General features: G+C 36.8%; 1 protein-coding gene across 4 annotated transcripts in view; it reads left to right on the forward strand.

Moving 5' to 3' along the window:
* The window catches only part of Ptprz1 (protein tyrosine phosphatase, receptor type Z1), a 184,928-nt gene that overhangs the window by 135,533 nt on the left and 26,175 nt on the right, over positions 1–23,220 (forward strand). For 2 of the 4 annotated variants that reach the window (XM_005363773.3, XM_005363775.3), the window contains exons 13-18: positions 2,308–2,452; positions 11,635–11,726; positions 17,045–17,130; positions 19,612–19,632; positions 19,829–19,925; positions 23,110–23,192. In XM_005363773.3, coding sequence (XP_005363830.1) covers positions 2,308–2,452; positions 11,635–11,726; positions 17,045–17,130; positions 19,612–19,632; positions 19,829–19,925; positions 23,110–23,192 — 524 coding nt within the window. The remainder of the gene's footprint in view (positions 1–2,307; positions 2,453–11,634; positions 11,727–17,044; positions 17,131–19,611; positions 19,633–19,828; positions 19,926–23,109; positions 23,193–23,220) is intronic. The other 2 variants (XM_005363774.3, XM_005363776.3) reach the window with 1 other exon arrangement.

A 23,220-nucleotide genomic window follows, 5' to 3' on the forward strand; every position in this document is an offset into this window, starting at 1 on the left:
ATAGATAGATAGATAGATAGATAGATGATAGATAGATAGATAGATAGATAGATAGATAGATAGATAGATAGATAGATAGAGATAGATGATTGATAGATAGATAGATAGATAGATAGATAGATAGATAGATAGATAGATAGATAGATAGATAGATAGATAGATAGATGGTAGATAGTGTGTGTTTATAATTCAAGCATATAAATGTAATTGCACTTGTATTATGTATTTTCAAGATACATATTTTTCATATACATCACACATAAGACCTGACATATTTCATGTGTGTATGTATATATGCCTAAGCTATATAATTGGCTATATACACATATATGTTCACACACATATATGTATATGTATGTATATGTTGTGATTACAGTATATATTACAGTGAATCTGTGTGGTCATAGAATTTATGTAAACTTCATTAACTCGAACTTTTTGTTCTTAAGCTTGAACATGCCCTCTATCCAAACAACCTAGTAGGGTTTAGGGAGACCCCAACTTTACATTCTTAAAACATTGCAGGTGATGTTGTTGCTTTTATTCTAGGGGTTACTATTTAGAGATGATGGTGTGAATGAGAATGTAACCACCCTTTGGAATCACTGGAAACCAAAGGTTACAAACAGGTCATTTCATTTATTCCCCACAATCTCTTCCTATTCAGGTAATATTTATAATAAAAAAAAACGTGTAAAGATAGCCATGGAAGAAGCAAAATGCCATTTTAAATGTTATAAGGACATTTCAGTATATTGATCGTCAGATTACTTATGAGTCTACGTGAATCTCCACAGAGAACATATGGATGACCTAATTTAAATATTCAAAACTTTGGCTTTCTTACAGGAATATTAACCACAATACAAATAGGCTGGTTTATGATATTTTATCATCTATTTATATGGTTTTATAAATTTTTAGGTACGTCTTTGAATTTCACTTTTTTTTTTCCAACAAAGATAGTTAATCTAAATGGTTATTAGATCCTGGAAAATATGGGTATCATTTGTTTTCTTTGGTACATTTTCCACAGGAATGGATCCAAGTTCTTAAGCCTACGTTCTCAACGCTAGTTACGCAGGAAGCTGTTGTGATAAACCAAATCTGGTTACGCAGGAAGCTGTTGTGCTAAACCAGTTCTCCACAGTTAGACACGTAGTGGTGTCATATGTGCATTTAAAGGAGCTTTGATCTTCCCAAAGTTTAAAGGGTATCACATATTTGAAATTAACTCTTCATATTTGTGGCCAGTGAAACATTTGGTATGCACCACGAATTGCATCAAATGCTGGAAGTCTGAAGACTTTGATGGGATCTTCAAGTTAGTGTTCTCAGCACCTGTTCATGACAGCAACCGGGGTCAGGCAGAGTTGGAACAGCGGTCATGAATAATTGTCTTGGCTTTCCACTGAATACCCTTCAAACCAGAGAATCGAAGCTCTTTACCAACATCCACAGTTCTGGAGTTCTTTTATTTGCTTATTTATTTTTATTTATTTTGACAATCTATAAAAAGTAACTTAGAACTTAGTTACAGTGATTTTTTTTTCAAGGATATTGTACCATAGAGTACCTGATTGGACATGAAAGTAGTGGCTCACCAATTTTTATATTAACTCAAGTTCTGTCTTCAGATGTTTTCAGTCCACAAGTGTATTTGAAAGCAATTTCTTAAATACAAGTTTTTTTTAAGTTCACATTAAATAGAGAATTTTCAGTTTTTGATAGAAAAACAGCAGACAAAAATTTGAAAACAAACCTGATCAAAACCCATGATATGGATGCATAAAATTCTCAAATAATAAAACATATTTAAAAGAATTTTGAAAATAACACAAAATCAACCTTTGTTTAAAATTGAATGTTTGCTTGATTGAAAAATAATTATCTATTTTTCTTAATTGTTTACCAAAATACAAGGTTAATACATACATAAAATTAGTTCTAGAACATCAAGGAACATACAGTGATTTAGTAACACTGTGATTCTTTAACCTATAACAGTAATTTTCTAATGTTCATATTTCAGTTATACATTGAGCAATTTTTTTCCAACCAGTGTTGGTTCCAGGTCCTGCTATAACTCCCCTAACTCTGATGATTTATTTATTTTTTTAATAGCTCTAATATCTTGCCTTAATGTTTAAGCTTAATTTTACCTAAACTGATGTCTAAACAACCTTTGCATCATAGAGTCAGAGCTGTAAAGGTAAGTAGAAACAATTCAGGCTGCACTTAACCAGCTGAAAATACCATTATTTTTCCATCTTAAATCTCAACTCTCTCAATTTTCTCCGACTACAGAGGCCAGTAATAGTAGCCATGAGTCTCGTATTGGTCTAGCTGAGGGGTTGGAATCTGAGAAGAAGGCCGTTATCCCCCTTGTGATCGTGTCAGCACTGACTTTTATCTGTCTAGTGGTTCTTGTTGGTATTCTCATCTACTGGAGGTAAGTTGAGTGTTTTGGAAATTTACGTTATTAGAGCTCAGATTTCTGCCTATATTTAATCTGAAAGATCTCCAAATCTATTCAGAATTCCCTTTACATTAAAGCTGTTATTAATGTATTCTCCTGTGAAGAAGGTAAACTTATGAATCTAAAGGTTGACGTTTTCTGTGCTTAAAGAATTGAAGGCAAATGCTAGAACCATGACCTTAGTTGATGTCTATTAAGGTGTCTCGACAGCTGTACTTTTATATTAACCAAGTTAACATTCTAACATCATCATCATAGCATTTACCACTGATAATCGGCTTTTTATCAACTGTTATAAATACAAGAGTTATTACTTAGGAAAACAATTTTATATGAATAAATATTTTCTGGGTTTTTATATGATGTATATCACTGTGTATGGTAATGGAAGATGATAGCCTATACACAAAAGCAAAACTGAGCAACAAAAATATAAAAATATGATAAATGGCTATAAAGAATAGTGGAAGGACCCTTGCCACTTCGGTTTAATATGTCAAAGATGATATTGAAGACAATTTCTTTCTAGTACATGTTATCGTTTGACTATGATTGTTTTGCTTGCTTTAAAAGAGAACATGCTGTTAACTGGGTTTTTCATTTCTTTTTTTTTACAAATTCACCAATATTAGGAGTTTGCACTTGGATACAGAGAGTAGCCGTGTTTTAATGTTGTCTAACATAAGATACTAATTAAGTTCCAGATCTCAAGAATTCATTAGTGTCATATTGGTTGAGAAGTTTCCTCTTTATCATTCAGACTAAGTTTGTTCTGAATTAACAAAGCCAAAAAGAAATATTAAAATATATTTGATCCTTTCTTTCATTGTGTACATACCATTAATAACCACCTAGTCATTTAAAGACACTTTTGTGAAGATCCAGCACCCAACTGTTTTTGTTACCATTTTCCCTGTATCCTACTGTCCAAAAATGAATTATTTATTAATTCAAATGTTCATTAAACTCACAGGAATTTAATATGCCCATTTTAAGCATGTGATGTATCATATATTAAACATTATTTTCTGTGCTATAAAAAAAAGGAAAGGCATTTAAAACTTTTTATAATTGGCTTTGAATTTGAAATATGCCCTCATACTCTTCACTGATCCTTCAAAACTTTTCCAGGACCAGGGTAGTTACCTCTTAATAAGCTCCTCTCTTGTACCGAGCAGAGCAGACAGCTAATTCATGAATTTATTAAAGACACAACACGTCAGTAAAACCATTTCTTGGAAAAGAAGAACTTGATGATGCTGAGGATAGGAGAATTCCTGTCTACGAGCCAAGAAAGGACAGCTCACATTATTAGGATCTCATTTAGTCACTAGCAAGATGCAGAAGCAGCTTTCTTCAGTCCATGCCCACGTGGCGACTGTCACCTTCTATAGATTCTGTAGCATAGAAGATGCCGTGGTCGCCAGCCTCTGAATATCACATGCTCACATACATGTTCTTCAGCCAGCATTGGTTGGATTTTCCTGACTTGTTGCTCAAAGTTTTGGACACGTTTTTCTATTCAGTTTCTTCACTTTTTATTTTTGTCTAATCTGATTTCCCCTACAAAATGAAACATTTAAATGAATGAGAATTTGTTTTAAATAAATTTAACAAAACATGGAAGACATGACAAGACAGATTTCTTATTAAATAGTGCTAATGTTAAGCTCTAATAAAATGGCAGGCGATTTATGCTTAAGTTTAATTAATTAAGCATAAGAAATTATGAATAAGTTTCATAATTTCTATTATTTGCTCTAAGCTACGTTGTGCAAATTTAAAATTCATTGTGTTCAATATGGTCAGATACTTCATGAAAAACTAAAATCCAAGTGTCTTAACTTTCGTTAGTATGGATTATCCCATATATATTGTCAGGAAAATCAGATTAAATTGTTAAGACCAGTTGATCCTCAGTAGTAAGATGTTTATCTTTTCCTCACAAACAGTATTTCATGTACCTTGAATAGAGGATGCAGTTAAAAGATCAAAATGCATGCATTTTGTCTAGTAAATATACTGACAAAAAACGCCACTCTTTGCTAACCCCCTTCAAAACGTGTTAAACAATGTTAGATATCTGTCTTACACATGTCTGTATGAAATTAACTCACTAGAAAAAATAACTTCTAGATTGATTTTAAAAAACTAGGGTTGTGGGGCTGGAGAGATGGCTCAGAGGTTAAGAGCACTGACTGCTCTTCCGGAGGTCCTGAGTTCAATTCCCAGCAACAACATGGTGGCTCACAACCATCTGTAATGAGATCTGGTGCCCTCTTCTGGCATACATGAAGGCTGAACACTGTGTACATAATAAATAAATAAATCTTTAAAAAAAAAACTAGGGTTGTGGGGAATTGTGCCTAATCACAATAGTCTCTTGTTCAAGGTTTGTGGGAATTATTCAAACTCCAATGTAAACATATTTATTAATAACATACTTCATCAGCCAAGATAAGTGCATTGTAGGTGTTTGTGACAGTCATGGCCCATGGGAAGGGAGAAAACACTAAGGCAGGGGAAGCAGTTCAGGCTGAGGGGAGCGCTATAAAGAACATTCTGAAGAAAACTCTGTGCAGTGAAACAGGAGATCATAGGCAGGTGCAGTGCAGGCCACATCCACCCACCTGCTTTCTACAGTATCTCAGGGCCTTCCTTTTCAGGAAAAGAAGAGCCTTCTGGAGTTGATTTCAAGTTAAAGAAATAATTTGCTTACTAGAATAAAAAGAAAATCTAAGGCAAAAAAAAAAAACCCACTAATATGTGTAGTACTCACAGTCCTTGTGAGTTTTTCCAAAAGTTTATGTTTAAACTTAAAAAAAAACCAGCTGGCACTTTCATGAGATAAAGCTAATAGATCATAAAAGCCATCTGTTTGACGTGGGCAGTGCAATGCATTCTGTGCTCTGCAGACTTTCCCTGGTGACGAGTAGTGCTGATTAGTTATTTTCCTTGTCCTTACTCAGCAATTTCCTATCGTTAGAGAACTGTGTGCTCAAATCCTTTTCAGCCTACTTTTAATTAGGTTATTTGCTTTTTGTTTTATTTTACTGAGTGTGTGTGTGTGTGTGTGCATGCGTACGTGTGTGTTATGCATGCATGTGTGCATGCATATTTGCATGTGTGTGTGCATGTATGTGTCTGGGTATACATACAAGTATTTATGCATATTATTCTTATGCATATTCATTCATCTTAGGTGTCTTCCTCAATCTCCCTCCATCAAATGTAGAGTCAGAATTGAACCCAGATCTCACTGAAGCCAGGTCTTGCCCTTTCTGCTGGTATAACCGGTCAATTTGCTTTGTGGATTTCCAAGTCTGCCTTCCAGTGTTCTAGGATGACATATAGTCTGCCATGCCTACATGGCTTTTGTATGTATTTTAAATATATAAATTCCAGTCCGCATGCTAGGGTGGATGTGCTTTATCAACTGAACTATCTCCACAGTCCACGGTTCTTATATCTGAATTGTAAGCATTTTTTATATGTACTACATATAATGTCAGTCACAATTATCCAATTTACAATTTTTTCTACTTTGTGTACAGACTTCTTATTTGCAGAGTAATATTTTTTAACATATTATTGTTTGAATTTTCATGAAGTCCACTTTATTACTTTTTTTTCTGTCATTGCTTATGAGTTGCTGTTGCATCTAAAAAGGCAGTTCCTAACCTGGAGTCATAAGGACTTACCTTATAAATTTTCTTCTAAGAATTTTGCAAAGATGAATGGCTCACACTCCCTGACTTCAAGTTTGTTTCAGAGCTGGAGTAATCAAGAGACTAGTTCTGACATTAAAAATAATCACACAGTTCAAGGAAGTAGAACTGAGAGCCTAGAAATAATTTCTTATGTTTGTGATCAACAAATTTTAGACAAGAGTTCCAAGTTCTTCTTGTGAACAGAGAATATGATTTCAACAAATGTTATGAGGGTATAAGATTCCACAAGTTGGATCTTTTCCTCATAACACACACAGACACACACATACATATGCATACACACACTACTCAAAGAAGATCATAGAGGCTAGAAGATGGCTCACTGAATTCAATCCCTGGAATTAACGTTGGTGGAAGAACTGACTTCCATAATTTGTCCTCTGCCCTCTACAAACATGTGCCCCCCGCCTACACACGCAAAATAAGGAAATAATGAAAGAAAAAATGGAAAGGATTGTAGATAGACCTAAATGGGGGTGGGGTAAAATTTAAATGTTTTTCTAATATAATTTTTAGTAGAAAATTAACATGAATGGTATCATGAGTCTTGTTCTTTGTCTAACTTACCCAAGTGCTTCCCTGTGCTTTTGTAGAGACACCGAGAGAAAACAGTTTAGCAGAAAGACAGAACGAACGGTAGATGGCAAAAATGGAATCCCTTCCTCAGGCTCACCTCTAATTTAATAGCTGGCCTTGGTTATGGCATTCTGACCTATGAATGCGTTTCTTCTGTTTTCCATTGGACAGTACCTGTAAGATCATCTTTAAGTGTGCAGTGAGGCTTTCTCTAGGTGTCCTGTGAATGAACGAACTTTCTGAATATTGTTTCGTATTTGTATGAGGACTCTAAAAGGGATATAATTACACATTTCCAGCTTTTAATTCCAAATACTGTGAAAGAAAGGTGTAAATTAAATAATCAGATTACCATTGATTGATGGGACCTATCTCTACAAGTTTAAAACAGTCATCACTTTTTTCAGCATGGTGGAGTGATAATTAGCAGGAGACACAGTTATCAACGCTTAGCACATAGACGTGAAGACATTCGCTACTTATTCGGAACAGATGGGCTATAGAGACTTAGGCTTGTCATACATTAAGTAATATGCCTTGAAATTGTTTTCCAGATGTTTTAAGGTATAATTTACATGAGCCACACCATAGGTTTTTAAGATGCAAAACTACTTCCACAGGGAAGATTTGTAAGAGTCATTTTTTAAAAAATTTTTTTATTGAGAAAAAGAAAAAAAGTTTCCGCCTTCTCCCAGCCTCCCATTTCCCTCCCCCTCCTCCCACCCTTCTTCCCCTCCCCCCACTCCTCTCCCCCTCCCTCTCCAGTCCAAAGAGCAGTCAAGGTTCCCTGCCCTGTGGAAAGTCCAAGGTCCTCCCCCCTCCATCCCTGTCTAGGAAGGTGAACATCTTTTTTTTTTTTTGAGAAAGAAAAACTACAAAATTTTTTAGAGCATTTAAAAAGAGTTAGACCATGAAAAATGCCAACATTATGTGTGGCAGAATGACTCATCACCAAAAGTAGAGTGGAACAGAAAATTCCATAGATACAGTTGTTCTCCTTAGGGAAAATGGAGCTAGGAAATATGAATTCTCTCTTGACTTTAAATCCGTATTTGTGAATCCTGGGAAAGAACAAACAATGCTGAATGTAGGCTTCCCAGTACCATACTACCTTCAAGTCACTCTCCCTGTAGACTACCCTGGGAAACAAACCTACTGACTAAACAATGTCAATTCTTCCTCACACAAAAGTTTTGATATGACTTATAAGAGTCTTGGGAAAACTAGTGCCAAGTATCATCATTAGGCCACCTGTGTTCAAAATTTCATTATGTATTTGAAATGAGCAGAATTGATATTAACCCAACTGCTCTAACACACATTAGCGACATGGCAAATTACAAGGTCAGTGTTTTCACTTCCATTTTTATATTCTATTATATATTTTATTATAATACATATTATATTATATATTCTTCCCATTCTCTCGTTGTTTCCAGCTTATCTTCTATCCATCTATTTATTTATCCATTCAAATTGTTTTTTATTACTATTTTTATTTAGCTCTACATTTTTTTTCTCTGCTCCCCTCCCTACCTCTCCCCTCCCCTTCAATCCTCTCCCAAGGTCCCCATGCTCCTAATTTACTCAGGAGATCTTGTCTTTTTCTACTTCCCATGTGGATTACATCTATGTATGTCTCTCTTAGGGTCCTCCTTGTTCAAATTGTTTATACATGTGTATTCCATCTGTCCCTTTCAAACATTTTGAAACATCACGTTATCATGCTTAAGGCTCAGTAAGACAACAGAATCAAGTATGCATCTGAATGGCATATAGTTGTTAGGGTCTATTTACTACTACAAATCCATCTAATTCAACAGATGCTGAGTACTATTAGACTCTTGTAATTATATTAAGAGTTGGGTTTCTGTAAATAAAAAGACATAGACAATTATAGTATAAAATAACTATCATAAAAACAATTACTTAAAGTAATTAAAATAACATATTTTGATGTCCAGACACTGAAGACCACTTTTGGACTCAATAACTATTTTTCCCAAAGCAGTCTTTTATAGATTCAAAAAATGAAAATCTGTTGCAGGTGCAGTAGATAGAGAGGGATTGGGGTCTAGAATCTGCTTAGGCGATGAAAGCTGTTTCACAGAGCAAATGCTTTGAGCTGTCTTGAAGGAAGACAATGCTTGCCTGGTCTATTGACGAGTAAGACATTTGGGTCCCAAAGCAGGTAGGAGAAACACTAATTGGCAATAATCTATGTAAACAGATTATTAAACTATAAATGTCAAATACAAAGTCAGAAAAAGAAAGGACCACAGATAAGTATGTTTAGGTATTAAAACATTGTGGACTGCATAATCTAAAAACTATATAAAATATGAACTAGGTCCAGAAGATATATCTAGCAAGGAGTCGATACTAATAGAAAGGTGTGCACAGCATCACTGCAAGTAGGCCTGCTCACTGTTCCATTTGGCAATACTTATGGGAGAATGGGCTTTAAGTTAGTAGAAGAAACAAATGTTTAGCAACTAAATGTGAGCTCCTTGTTACTGAAAATCCCAAACTGAACCTTCACTAAGTACCAGGGCTACTGCTAAACGATTCGTGTACCAACTGTGAATTGCAGGCAGTCCCAGAAAGCATGTTCTAAGTCCATCACCTCCGTGTCAGTGACAGAACATGGTTCCCATGGCTGCACAGGCAACACACTTGACCTATCGTGTCTGCTCCAGTGGGAATCCAGTGTCACTCATGTGCACTGTCATCAGCACAGTTTCTTTATCATGGCCTGGTTGTCTCCAACTGTCCCATTCCTCATCTGACTGCAGACTCTGCTTTTCAAGATGAAATTGGTGTCAGGCCCCTTTGGTACTTGTCTTCATATACTACTGCTGTCTCTGGAAGATACTCTACTGTTCTTTCAGGTGTGAATTTCAAGGTCTTAAACTCTTAAGAGCCAAGTGTCATGTCTTGCTATGAACATTGTTGCTATATATATATAATATATATTATATATAAATATAGATTTATATATTTCTCTTGATGGTAAAGTTACAAAATAAGTTATAAATACACAATTTTATATTACATTCATTGAAAATGTATCTTGGGGTATGTATAAAATGATGGCATTGATGAATAACATTGTAGTAATTAAATATTTTGCATGATTGGATCATATTTTTGTGGAGAAAACTAAGTATAAATGTAAAACATAAATGAATGTATAAGTAATGGAAGGTTTCTAGCTTAAGATGGTTCCATTTTTTTTTTATCTTTACCATACTACCAAAAGGAGTTCACATTCAGTAGAAACTGTACTTCAAGTTTTGAATTTGAGGTATCATGCTGGACTTCTAGATAAAGTTCACTATTCTCTGAAGTTGCTGGGCAGTTAAAAACTAAAGATTTCCAGTCACATTATCACTGAAGCAAGTAACCAACACTCTACCTCATACTATGTTGCTAATTTATGGCATGTGGTATGTTGGGTGTGTATTTAATGCGTTTTCAGCTCGAGTTCATCCAGATGTAGTCCCATCTGAAGTAGAAGAGGATTTGCATTTTTCAGAGTGACATGGGCCACAGACTAAGCAAAGGGAGGAGAATAGTGACAGAGATATCCAGGGCCCTCAGAGGATGTAGCGTTTGGGATGATGCAAAAGTAGCGGGAAGAAGGCATGTGGCCAGAGGAAGGGCCACACACGAGATGCTAACGTGGTACAAGTGGGTTTCCAGAGAGAAAAAGAGAGCAGGAAAAGCTGAAGCTGGGTGAAGGGGTCGTTGGCTATGCAGGGACAAAAGATTGGTGGAAGCTAGGGCCCTACTGACCTTGCGGCCGTGGGAGGCCATGCACAAACTGTATCCAGAGAACCGATTTACTGGGAAAATCCTGAGATTTAGGAGGTCACTGAATAAGAACAAATGTCACGTTAAAGCTCATTAGGATACATAACATGTAGCTCGAAGCTTTAAAATGGAAAGTAAGATTAACATTTTCTGTAGAGAGATGTTTCTGTTGAAAATCAACCATTAGTGAATACATTAAATAACAACGCTCATCAAAAAGGAGTCGTTAGCAGTTTTAATTACCTAAATTTCTCAAACGAAGGGAAGGCTTGCTCTATTGGAGCGCAGCAGTTGTATCTCTGCTCTGATCGGTACTTTCTGGTGTGCTCTCACCAGATGTTCCTCTTATTATCAGGATGAATATAGATGCAGGTGACATTGCAGGTCACAATTGTCATTGGTTCTAAATATATTCATTCTGCAAATGCTCATCAGCAAGACTAGCATCTGTCAGAAATAAAACCACCTCTGGTTTTGCTTCTGTGCTCATTATCCTCACTTAAGTTTCATCACTGCGGTATTATTGTACAGTAGAGGCTGCCTTCTTTTTTCCTCAAAATGATGCCACTGTGGAATCTCATTTCTATGTAGACATCGCCTTTTCTACCGGTTGAATATGCTCCAGAGGACAGGGTTTAAAGAATGTTCTGCAGGGACTTACTTTGCTTTCAGCCCGTGTCCTGTCAAGTTGGCAAGACCCCTCGGTATATGACAATATAGGAGAGAGTACCTAAGACATTGATGTTTCCTGCATCTGCAAACTACCATTTGGTACCCAGTGCCCCTTCAAATGCTACCTTTGCTTTTGCCTTGTCTGGTATCTGCTCACCCTTTTGCATCTGGAGTGGGTAAAAGTGAGATTAACTCAGATGACATGGAAATTCTTTAGTATTTCTGATTTATGAAAACAGACGTAGATCCAATAGTTATTCTTCTGGTCATGTATCCATTTTGTTGTAATCTAGAAACTTCCATCATAACTTGTAAGAAGCTTACATGTCATTCTCTTATATGTTCATTCTTTCTTCCCAGAAAATGCTTCCAGACTGCACACTTTTATTTAGAAGACAATACATCCCCTCGAGTAATATCTACACCACCAACACCCATCTTTCCAATTTCAGGTAATGACTTAGAGCGTGAGGATGAGTAACTGAATTATACTGAAAGAAAGAATGATGTGGGAAGGTTTGCCTTTGTTAGAATAGTTTGCAAATGTTTAAATGTTACTAAAATATATGTTATATCATGTGCCAAGTTCCCACTCTTTAATTTCAAATAGATTATATATCAAAATAATTTATAATTTTTCTGGTATAATATGTAGAAAACATTATTAGTCATTAATATTAGTTGAAAATAATGATCCTAGTTGGATTTCTGTTGTTGGGATTAAAAAGCATGACAAAAAACAAGTTGAGGTGGTATTTTAGCTTGCAATTTATACTTCATTGCAGAGGGAAGTCAGTACATTACCCAACTCAGTAACCTGGAGGCAGGAATTCAAACAAAGAACATGGAAGAATGCCACTTACTGACTTGCTCTCCATGGCTTGCTCATTTTGCTTTTTCTTATAACCCAGGACCATCTCCCTAGGGGTTGTACTGCCCATAATGGGGTGGGTTCTCTCCGATAAGTAGATAGTTTAGAAAATGCCCCATAGACATGCCCGAAGGAGAATTTGATGGAGGCAGTTTCTCAGACGACATTCTCTCCTCCCAGATGACTACTCATCTGTGTCAAGTAGACAAAAACCTATCCGGCACAATGATGCTTTCCCTCATTTCCATTACTGTAGAGGAGACCTAAGCAGAAACGGTCAGATTAACTCAAATTGATAAATGTGGAAAGGAGAAAAAGACCATAAATAAAGCCAAAATTTAGTTCCTATAGTAGTTAGGGTGTCTATTGCTGTGACAAAATACCATGACCATAAGCAACTTGGGAAGGAGAGGATTTATTTCATTTTACAATGCTCAGTCAGGTCATACGCTATCACTGAGGGAAGTCAGGGCGATACCTCAAGGCAGGGATGTGAAGGCAAGTCCTGAACCAGAGGTCACAGAACAGCATCACTTACATACAGGCTTGCTCCTCAAGTCTCACTCAGTCTGCTTTCTTATACAACTCAGACCCACTAACACAAGGTTGGCCCTACCCACAGTGGGCTGGACCTGCCCACTTCAGTCATTAATCAAGAAAATGACCCACAGACTTGACCAATCTTAGAGAGGGATTTTTCTCAATCTAGAAGCCCATTCCCAAGTTACTCTTGTTTGAATCAAAATACCATAAAACTAACCAAGTCAACTGCTCAATATCAGATTTCTGGGACTCATGTTCTGGGCTCTGAAGGATCTAGGCAGCTTCACTTCTCTGGATCTGCCATTCACAGCACATGCAACTTGTCTTGAAAGCTCAGGCTGGCTCTGCTCCATACCAAGCACTGTCCTTGGAGGTCATCTCATAGTAACGGCGTCTTCAAAGTGCTGGGGTCTCTACTACAGCTGTTTTACACCTTGGCCGGTAGCCTGCCCTGGGCTCTCTTCAGGAACTCTGACCCTGCCATGTGGTTCCAAGCCCCAGTTTCTCTTCATGACTGTTTCAGTCCTGAAAATTTCAGTGTAACTAAGGCTACACCTTCACCTGACCCCTCACAGTGCCAAGCCTCAAATTCTCTTCATGGTTCCTTCATTTCTTCAAAACCAGTAGCACCTAGGAAACTTTTACATATGACCAAGTTGGAATGCCAGTAGAGATACATACAGTCTAGGCCATTCTGAACTACAACATCTGCCTGCTGACCCAAGAAAACTTCCCAGAAGATTTTTGCCTTAGTGATACCAATCTCTCCCTAATCATAGCCAGTGTTTCAGACTGAGATGACCAGAACCACAGATTCTTTTTTTTAAATAATATATTTTCATTTGAACAAGTATATCCAAAGTGTTAGCATGTCAACTTATAATTAATACAAAAGTATTAGAGATATTTTTACATTAAGTCTTCACAATTTAGCATGGCTTTTACACATGTACAATTCAACTTAATTCATATTGCAATGACTAAGGCAATGCCATGCTGTTCTTACTCCATTTTGTGTTGCTTAAACAGTTCTCTCCCTCCTACCGCTCTCCCCACAATGGTCATGTCAGCCTCGGCAACACATTTGAGATTGCCACGGACTCAATTATGTTTCAGCTGTATTAACCAAGATAATTAAAGTAAACTAAAACAACTAGAAAAGATATAAGTAAAACATGATTGGCATGCTAGGTCTAAAATGATTACTATAAGCTGTCAGGAAAGAACATCTCAAGGTTACTCTGGCCTCATTGAACCTTGATGTAAATCATGGTCTTTGTGACTTTTGCCTTTAAAATTTTCCATACATTTGATGTTGATCACCAAGAAACTTTTCAGAGGTATGAGCCCACTCTTGGTCTGGCCATCAAAATAAATAAATAAACAAACAAACAAACAAAATGAAAACCTTTTCATTGGCTTCATCAGCATGTTGATAGCCATCTAACATGGATCATTTCCATATTCCCAATGTTCAAGAGAGCTCTATGCCATCAAGCATGAGAATAATGAAGCTTTTAGAAGCAAATTTCTATTGTCCTCGGGTTACTTAGGTGCATCAAGGTCAAGCAGGTGAGCAGTGTTAAAGAAAAGAAAATTCGGGTGCCAAGACCTGAGCCCTAGTGAGGTTTCAGGCAGCCTGCTGGTTCTGAGACCTTCTTCCTATGTCACTCTCTCAGCAACTGATCATCTCTAGACCTCAGCCACCACAACTCATCCTGATGTAGTGCACTTTCTGCACCAAGAAGCCTGCAGTGTCTGCTTTTATAATCCAGAGAAATAAATACCATGTATGTGTTTACTTTTGAAAAGCTGGATAAAACATTTTTAAAAATTAAACCTCGTAGGATACAGGGGCCTAGAAACTCCCCCTATCCAGATTCTCTTTTTAAATATATATGGGCTATGGGAAGCTCGTTAACATAACTGCTTCAATGTAGGAAAAAGCTGAGGTCCTATGACTTCAGGAAGTGCTGTTTTGGAGACAATTTTGACTTCCTTGCTGATACTCTGGACTCTTGCAGGCTTCTGCTGCCTTCTGGGAAACCTGAATTGACTTTTGCATTGTTTTGTCAAATTCATTCCAAACCTTCAGGATCTACCAAGGATGCATATAAGTAGAATACTAAACTAGTAATTCTCTCTAGTACTATTTTCATAATTATGTTTGTTTAGTTCATAAGAATTTAATTTTAAAAAGAAGAAGAACCTGACAGGCTTTACTGTCAGGGTTTTGAATTTTTTTAGATGGTTGTACATTTTTCATTTACACGTATTATACTTAGAATTAAACATTCTTTAAGGGACTCTCAAATTTCCCTCTGAACCTTCGTAGGCAAGGCCTCTATTGTAGACAACGCGCTAAGTATGACCATCCACGTTCCCATGATACTTCATTAAGCTCTGAACACTCAATAGCTTTTCTAGTCCAAAGCCTCCACAAAACATTGTCACATCTATCACAGCAATCTCATGAAACTGGTACCAATTTCTTTTTCAGTTGGGGTTTCTCTTGTAGTAATGAAACACCATGGCAAAAAGGAAAGGGTTTATTTCATCTTACACTTCCAAGCCAGATAGCAGTGGTACATGCCTTTAATCCTAGCACTCAGGAGCCAGAGCCAGGTGGATATCTGAGTTATCTAGAATATGCACTATTATAATTTGTTCTTTCTATATATAGGAATTGCCTTCTGTTCTTCTAGCTGATCTTAAGACCAAATTTACCTCAGTGCAGCACTAATTCTTTAACACTTTCAGCATTTTGATACTGAAAGCTCTCAGTTGTCTATGGAATTATGATTTCCTTCACTTCCAAACATCTCTTCGGCATACTCCATTATCATGGGCATTCAGATTATCTCTGGTGTTAACCAGAGGTCCAAACAGTAGGTTATCATCAATAAGACACAGTAAGTCAAAAATCTAGCACTTGTCAAAGAATCCCCAAGCTGTGCCCTGTGAATGTCAGAAGAGCTGTAGCCAGAGGCAACTCCTCTCATTTAGGTCCAAAGCATTCACTCTTGATCACTGGGGCATTTACTCTTCACGTGAAATCAGAAAAAGAAAATAACCTAGTTTCATGTGCAGACCAAAATACTTGGGTGTGCCTGGAATGCTGGACTGGCTGGGCATGGAGGACCTGGGCATTTGGGTCTGAAGAAAATTTATAGGAACTAATGATTTAGGTGTGACAAATCATTTGTTTTCTTACCTAATTATACATGCTTCTTGCAAGATCTTTCTCTAGGTGTGAAGGAGAAATGACACCTAGGTGCTTCTCAAGCTTCACTGGCTAATTCAATGTTAGTATTCAGGTCCACTCATCTAAAGGGAAGAACAGATGGATTCTCATTTTTTTTTAATCAAGAAATTCCTAGTAACTGAAGCTTAAAATTTTTAGAAGGCCTAAATATTGAACATCTGTTAATGTAAATAAGTATTTCTAGTGAAATATGTTTGATGTTCCCTTGTTAGAGAAAAAAATGTATACTGTGAACTACTATGTTTAATCTCAGAAAATCTTTCCCAGAAAAGAAAAAGAAAATACTGGGCTAGTTAAAATAATTTGGCTCCTTCACAAATAGGTTCACAAATCCATGACTTTGTTTACCTGACATATTTTCGAGTTAAAATTCCTGAAACTTTACAGATTAAATTTCCAAATATTTTTTTTAAATTATCAGTCACATTATCATTAACGAATACTCCTCATTTAGAAGCTTTTTGTTACCTCTAGAGGGAAGGAAGAAATATTTTCAAGTATAAACATGTAATTGTTGATTATAAAGTATTGAACTATGTAACGTTATACAACTGTAATTGTACCATAATAGATTTAAAATATGGCTGAGGGTTGAGCTACAATACTTCAACTCCAGGGACACAAACAGAACAATGGCAAATTCAGATACAATATAACCAACTTAAGGCCAACTTTTTATTTTTAATACATTTTTATATTTTTATTGAGACCATAAATAAAAATAAATAAGTAAAATAATATATTACTTCTACAAATGTTTTTGCCAAAATTGACATGCCATCTTTACTCATATTAAACGAAATTTTCCAAAACAAGATGAATGCGTTGATAAGAAGTATGGTTTTAGTGTTATTTGTGAATTAACATCGAAAAGAAATTAGTTTTTATTTAGAGTATATAAGGAAAAGAAACATATAATCAAATTCAATTCTATAACAAATATATCTAAAGTTGGTCATTGCACCTTGCATTTTAGTTAGGATTCTCGTGGCTGAATTGTGAAGTTGTTTTAGATGACTCCTTATAAACAGAAGAAACAGTAAGTTCTGCTATTATCCTTTCTAATATGTTTATTTTTTTTATTCACTTAGATGATATTGGAGCGATTCCAATAAAACACTTTCCAAAACATGTTGCAGACTTACATGCAAGTAATGGGTTCACTGAGGAATTTGAGGTATGATTTAAATATGTCTCTTTTAATAATATCAAATATAGTACATTTCAAAGTTTCACCAGGAAGCTACTTCATGATGTAAAGACATTGAAATCAGTTTTAGTTCTAGGAAGAATATGAAAAATTGTAAATGTGCTTAGGAAGTGTGTTTTAATTACTAAAACTTAGAAAATCGGCTTTCTGTTTTAAAATTAAGTGTGGGCTAGGAGAAGAAGCAAACCTAAGTGTGACCCCTTTCCCACTAAGTACAGACAGTTAACATTCTTTTCTTAATACCTAAATTAGTAACAGTGATTCATTTTCATTTTCAAAATTACATAAAGAATACTAAACCACCAAACCGCTAAACTTGAGGATTCTTAGCAAAACTGAATACAAATCCTTAACTGTACGTGTGACATCTATGCTACACCAACACAAACTCAGAAGTATTTAAAAACTTGAATTATGCAAAATAAAATCACAACCACTTTCCAAGAAAATATGTAATTCTAAAAATCATTTGCACTTTTAATCCTTGAGAAAATTTCTAATGACCCTGTTAAATACTCTTAGAGGAGGTGGAGAAACTTACTGCAAGTGTATTGTGTCCACCGACCTATCTCATAAGCATACTTCTCAAAATAAGGAGGCAGGAGTCCCAGGTTCGCCATTTCTGAGGGTCACAGCTCACTAACCAGGGGCTTCATAGTCAATGTTCGTTCAGCTCCAAGAGTCGTATTTTATTATATGAACTCAGATAATTGATGCGATCAAACGTCGTAGAAATCAATTAGCAACTGATAAACAGCAAAGCTGCGATTCACACCCAGGTTTGTGATTTGAAATCTCATATCCTTTCCATTAACCTTCACATCAAGTAAGCAGTTGTCAGTCTCCCCTCCCCGCCGTCACCCGGTCACCCCAGCTAGGAAGCAACATACTCTATATTGTCTTTGTATCTCTTCCTCACCCCCCACCCCTCAGCACCCCCTAGAACTCTCTCTCTTTAATGGTATGGTGCTCTGGCCCTGATCATAGTTTTCGTTACCCCTTCATCTACTCTGTGCATACCCAACAACTTCTTACACCCAACAAGACTTCCCAGGAGTGCTGTCAATCAAAACAGCTACAGAAGGGAAAGGCAACATATTAGAAAGTTTTCAAAGAATTAGAAGTAAAATGTGGTATGGTATAGCGTCTCATGTTCACAGCACCAAATTGCTTTCTTACTATAAGCTAGAAGTTACTGGAGTACAGGATTGCTTTCACGGTAACTGTCGTGTTAAAGTCACCTGCTCCCTTAACTGGCGGAAACCATCAGGCTACCATGAATTAGAGCTATAATTCATCGGGGAAAAATGGACGAAATATGACTCTGACTTTCCAGATATACAAAAGCAAATCCTAAGCAAAAAACAAATGATTTATAGTTAAAGTTGGTGACAGCGTTTGTCTCAAGGCTAGTCATTGATTGACACTAGTCAAGCCACCCTGAAATTATTTAAACAGACTGTAATAATTAAATTAGTATAATAACCATATTTCTACTCAAATATTTCTCTTAATTCCATTACTTTTCACTCAGTCTGATTTAAGAAAATGTGTAACTAACTTAATAACTGAATAACTAATTATTAGCTGAATGACTAATAATGCTAAAACTTTTAAGAGGTTCTTCTATTAGATTGTTTTTAGTCATTAGAGAGTCTTGCCAAAGAGGGTATAAGTGCTTTTATAGAGGGGTTGGAGCATTTACTGGGGCTAGATTCATATTTGGTCTATACTTTCTCAGAAATTAGAAGGCTTTCATTTTATTTATCCCAGCTCTATATATTTATAAATTCTAAATCGATATGTTTAGATAGGAAACAATTCTGGAAAAATCTTTAATCCATTTTAATAGAAAGTTACTGGAACTTTCTATGTATCCATAGAAATTGTTTTTAATTGACCTACTAATTAAATCTATAAAAAGTAATGATTTTTAAATTTTATGTCAATATGGCAATGTCTATGATTAAAACTCTTCTAGGAGTATTTAACACTTTGACAACCCTAAATCTGCTCTAAACCACCTAACAAGAAGCTATTTATTCCATAAAATAACTCAAAAAATACATCACTAATTCAGAGTTTCAAATAGTGCTATTGAGGTCAATTCGAATTATATTTGTACATTAGCAAATCCAATCACTATGACAGAATGGGTCATGGAATATGTGGTTCTTATTTGCATTTTAAATATTCATCATATTACACCCGCATCCCCATGTAAACATGCTGTTTTTTCATTTGCATAATCAAGGTTCCAAAATATTAGGTGTTTTGATTTGCATGCAACTGTTTGAAACATTCTGTTGTGTTAGTATGTTGACAAATGTATTTATTGCATGACCATAGTTTTCCATTGTAAACCTAATATGAACACTTTCTTTTCTCATTTGTCGTGTGCTGTGGAATTTGGTTTCTTTACTTTTTTGGCATTCATTTCCTCATTAGACACTGAAAGAGTTTTACCAGGTAAGGCATTATTTCACTGCATTTTCTTTTAGCCAAGAAGTAGTTGTAACATATAAATATGTATATGTATCTATATATATATGTATACATTTTTTGTTAGACTATTTTATTTGTTTTGTCTCCCATATCTATTTAAAGGCACTTGTTTTAAAAGAGTCTATGTTACAATGCTATGCATGTCATTTTTTTTCCCCAGGAAGTGCAGAGCTGTACTGTTGACTTAGGTATTACAGCAGACAGCTCCAATCACCCAGACAACAAGCACAAGAACAGATACGTCAATATTGTAGCCTGTAAGTACGCTCTTTAACTCTGCTGACCCAAGCATCATCAGTGCTTTCCTGTTGGCTGACGATTGATGGCCTCATATCATCTATCAGTGGACCTTATTGGGGTTGTTTCAAGCCCTGTGTGATCAGGGAGGGAAGTTTCTGTAGCATGCTAATATCAGCGTTAAACTAAGGACACACGTGCTGTTGTCTGTCAGTGGCATGGGTTTACTTTCTACCGAGGGACTTCTCTTTTCATCTAGTTCTCTTCTCACCCCCATAGGCTGAATCTCTCTCACTAAGGTTTCAGCCATTGTTTAGAGTCCACAGTCATCCTCCTTCTTAGGATCCACTCACTCCTAGTGGATCCTGCTAACCTGCTGAGCTTCTCTTGACTTCCTTTATCCGCTCCTACCTTCACTTGCGTTCATCCTTTCTTGGAATTCTTCCTGGGTTCTGTGGTGGATCTGCTAGAGATACTCCTTTCATTCCTCCCTCCCATCTTTTCTTAGCTGCCTTTTTCCTCATCCTGAAGCCGCTTTGGCGCTTCCATCCTCGATGTGGTTTTATTTCTGTCTTCCTTCTAGCCCCGTCTTTCTTCATTCTTGTTATGGATCTTGTTCCTCCCACCTTCCCTCCCATCCGGATCCTCTCTCTGTCTCTCATTAGAAAAGAACAGGCTTCTAAGAGGTAACAACAAAACATGACCGGATAAAATCGAGTAAGATAAAGCAAAATCCCATCCAACCTCGAAGTTGGACAAGGAAAACCAACAGAAGGAAAAGAGCCCAAGAGAAGGCGCAAGAGTAAAAACGCACTCACTCATACTTGGGAATCCCATAAAAACACTAAACTGAATGCTGTACTATGCACTCAGAGGACCTGATGCCAATCTGTGAAAGCTCTGTGCTTACGCCTTCAGTTGTGAGTTCTGGCGAGCTTTGTTTAGTTCATCCAGAGGGACTTGTTCTCCTGGTGTCCTCCATCCCCTCCGGCTCTTAGACTCTTTCTGCTTCTTCTTCCATGGAATTCCTGGAGCTCTGAAGTGGGAGGGGGGAATTTGATGGAGACATCCCATTTAGAGCTGAATGTTCCAAGGTCTCTCTCATTTTCCTGTGTGTGTAATGTCTAACCCCTAGGCGGGGTGGGGGGTCTCTGTATTTGTGCCCATCTGCTGCAGGAAGAAGTTTCTCTGACGATGGCTGAGTAGAACATTAGTTTGTTAGTATAGCAGAATGTCATTAAAAGTCATTTTCTCACTACTTTTTTGTTTCCAAGACCAGTAATATTTGTTTTTGCTGTAGGTCTCTGGGCTATCTAGTCTCTGGTTTTGGTCATCGAAACAGTGTCTGGTATAGGTGCCATCTCATGGATTAGCCCTAGGTCAACCCAGACTTTGACTCATTACTTCCGCCAGCTTTGTGCCACCATTACCATAGCACATAGCATATTTTGAAAGAGAGGACAGCATTGTAGATCAAAGGTTTTGTGACTGGGTGTGTGTGTGTGTGTGTGTGTGTGTGTGTGTGTGTGTATTTCTCTTTTGGTAGCCTGCAGGGTACTTCCTCTACATCTTGAAATCTGGTTTCCTGTTCATTCTTTTCTCCTATGATGGTTGGATGGTTTCCTAACCATATGCATTGCTACAAGGTCACTTAAATTCTGGCTCCAGTCCAGCCTGTAAGACTTCATATTCCTCCATTTTAATTATCATGTTCTCTTCAGCAGTTTGCATAGATACTTCCTTCCTTTCAAACAAGTATTTACTTTTTAGCAGAAGGATCTACTATGGGTTTGTTTCTTCCCCTGAGACAGTTATCCTGGGTTACATTAAGAAGGAACAGAAATTGACATGTGTTAAACACCTGCTATTTCCTTAGCACTGAAAATAGTACTATCTTATTTCCCACCTAAATAACCCTGCAAAAACAGGTACTAACAGCTCTATTTTAGAAATGAAAAAAAAAAACCCAATTTTAAAAAAATGTGTTAGGCTCAGAATATAGAAACAGGTCAGCCAGGCGTCCAGACCCGTTTTTCAGGAGCCACAACTCTCTGTACCTGTGTGTGTACACATGTACTCTGCTATTGTCAGAGAAGCCTCAGTGTCAGGCGTCTTAATAGAACTGCTACAGTTTGATCAGTGTTTACTTCCTTGTCCTTGTTTCAAGCAAGCTCTTCCCAGAAACTCTGAAGGGTCCCTCAGCTTCCCTCCCTGCTGTCTCTTCCTCTTCCAACTTCCTGTTCAGTATCCGCTGTCAGTCTTCACTCTTTGAGACACTCCCAACCCTCTTCTCTCAAGTGGCACACCACTATCCTCTGTAGTGACATTTTATTTGTATTTTAATAAATAAAGCTTGCCTGAAGATCAGAGAGTAAAACAGCCACCCCGGTCAGCCTTAGAGACCAGGCGGTGGTGACACACACCTTTAATCCCAACACTACAGAGGGTTACAAGATGAGAGGAGACAGTTCTCAGGCTCAGGCTCATTCTTAGGATTTCTAGAAACAGGATTGCCATTTTCAGACTGAGGTAGAGGAAAAGAACCCGTGGCTGGCTGCTTTGTTTTTCTGGTCTTCAGGTTAAACTCCAATATCTGTCTCTGGGTTTTTATTGATTATACTATAATTCCTAACCCCTGGACCATTTTTAAAATCCACCTAAGATACCAATGTCAGATTCCAGTTTCTCTGAAAACTTTGGTTATTGCCTTTATGCCAGTAGTTCTCAACCTTCCTAATGTTGTGATCCTTCAATAAGGTTTCTCTTGTGCTGGTGACCCTCCCATGATAAAATTATTTCATTGCTACTTCATAACTGTAATTTTGCTACTGTTATGAATCATAATGTAAATATATGGTATGTTATCCAATGGGGACCGTGACCCACAGGTTGAGAACCACTTCTTTACACCAATATACTGTCTACTTTACATTTCTCTTGGTAGTAGTACCTACCTCTTCACACCTGCATGTCACTTTCTGGGTATTCAAGCCTCACTGCATGAGAAACTCTTAAATCTGAGATCCTTGTCCATTCGTCTTGGTCACGTTTGTCAAATCAGTATGACCCAGAATTATGATAGTATATTATTTTCTCTTGAATTTAATTTTACAATAAAATTATGTGCAAATATAGAAGGTCTTTATTATGAAGAGAAGTCTATGCTACAGTGAAATATATTCTTTGTTGTTATTGTTGTTCCAGATGATCATAGCAGGGTTAAGCTTGCACAACTTGCTGAAAAAGATGGAAAGCTGACTGACTACATCAATGCCAATTATGTTGATGTAAGCATATTTGACTTAAAATTTTATG

Source organism: Microtus ochrogaster, linkage group LG10, assembly GCF_000317375.1.
Source record: "Microtus ochrogaster isolate Prairie Vole_2 linkage group LG10, MicOch1.0, whole genome shotgun sequence".
In the NCBI taxonomy this organism is placed as follows: Eukaryota; Metazoa; Chordata; class Mammalia; order Rodentia; family Cricetidae; genus Microtus; species Microtus ochrogaster.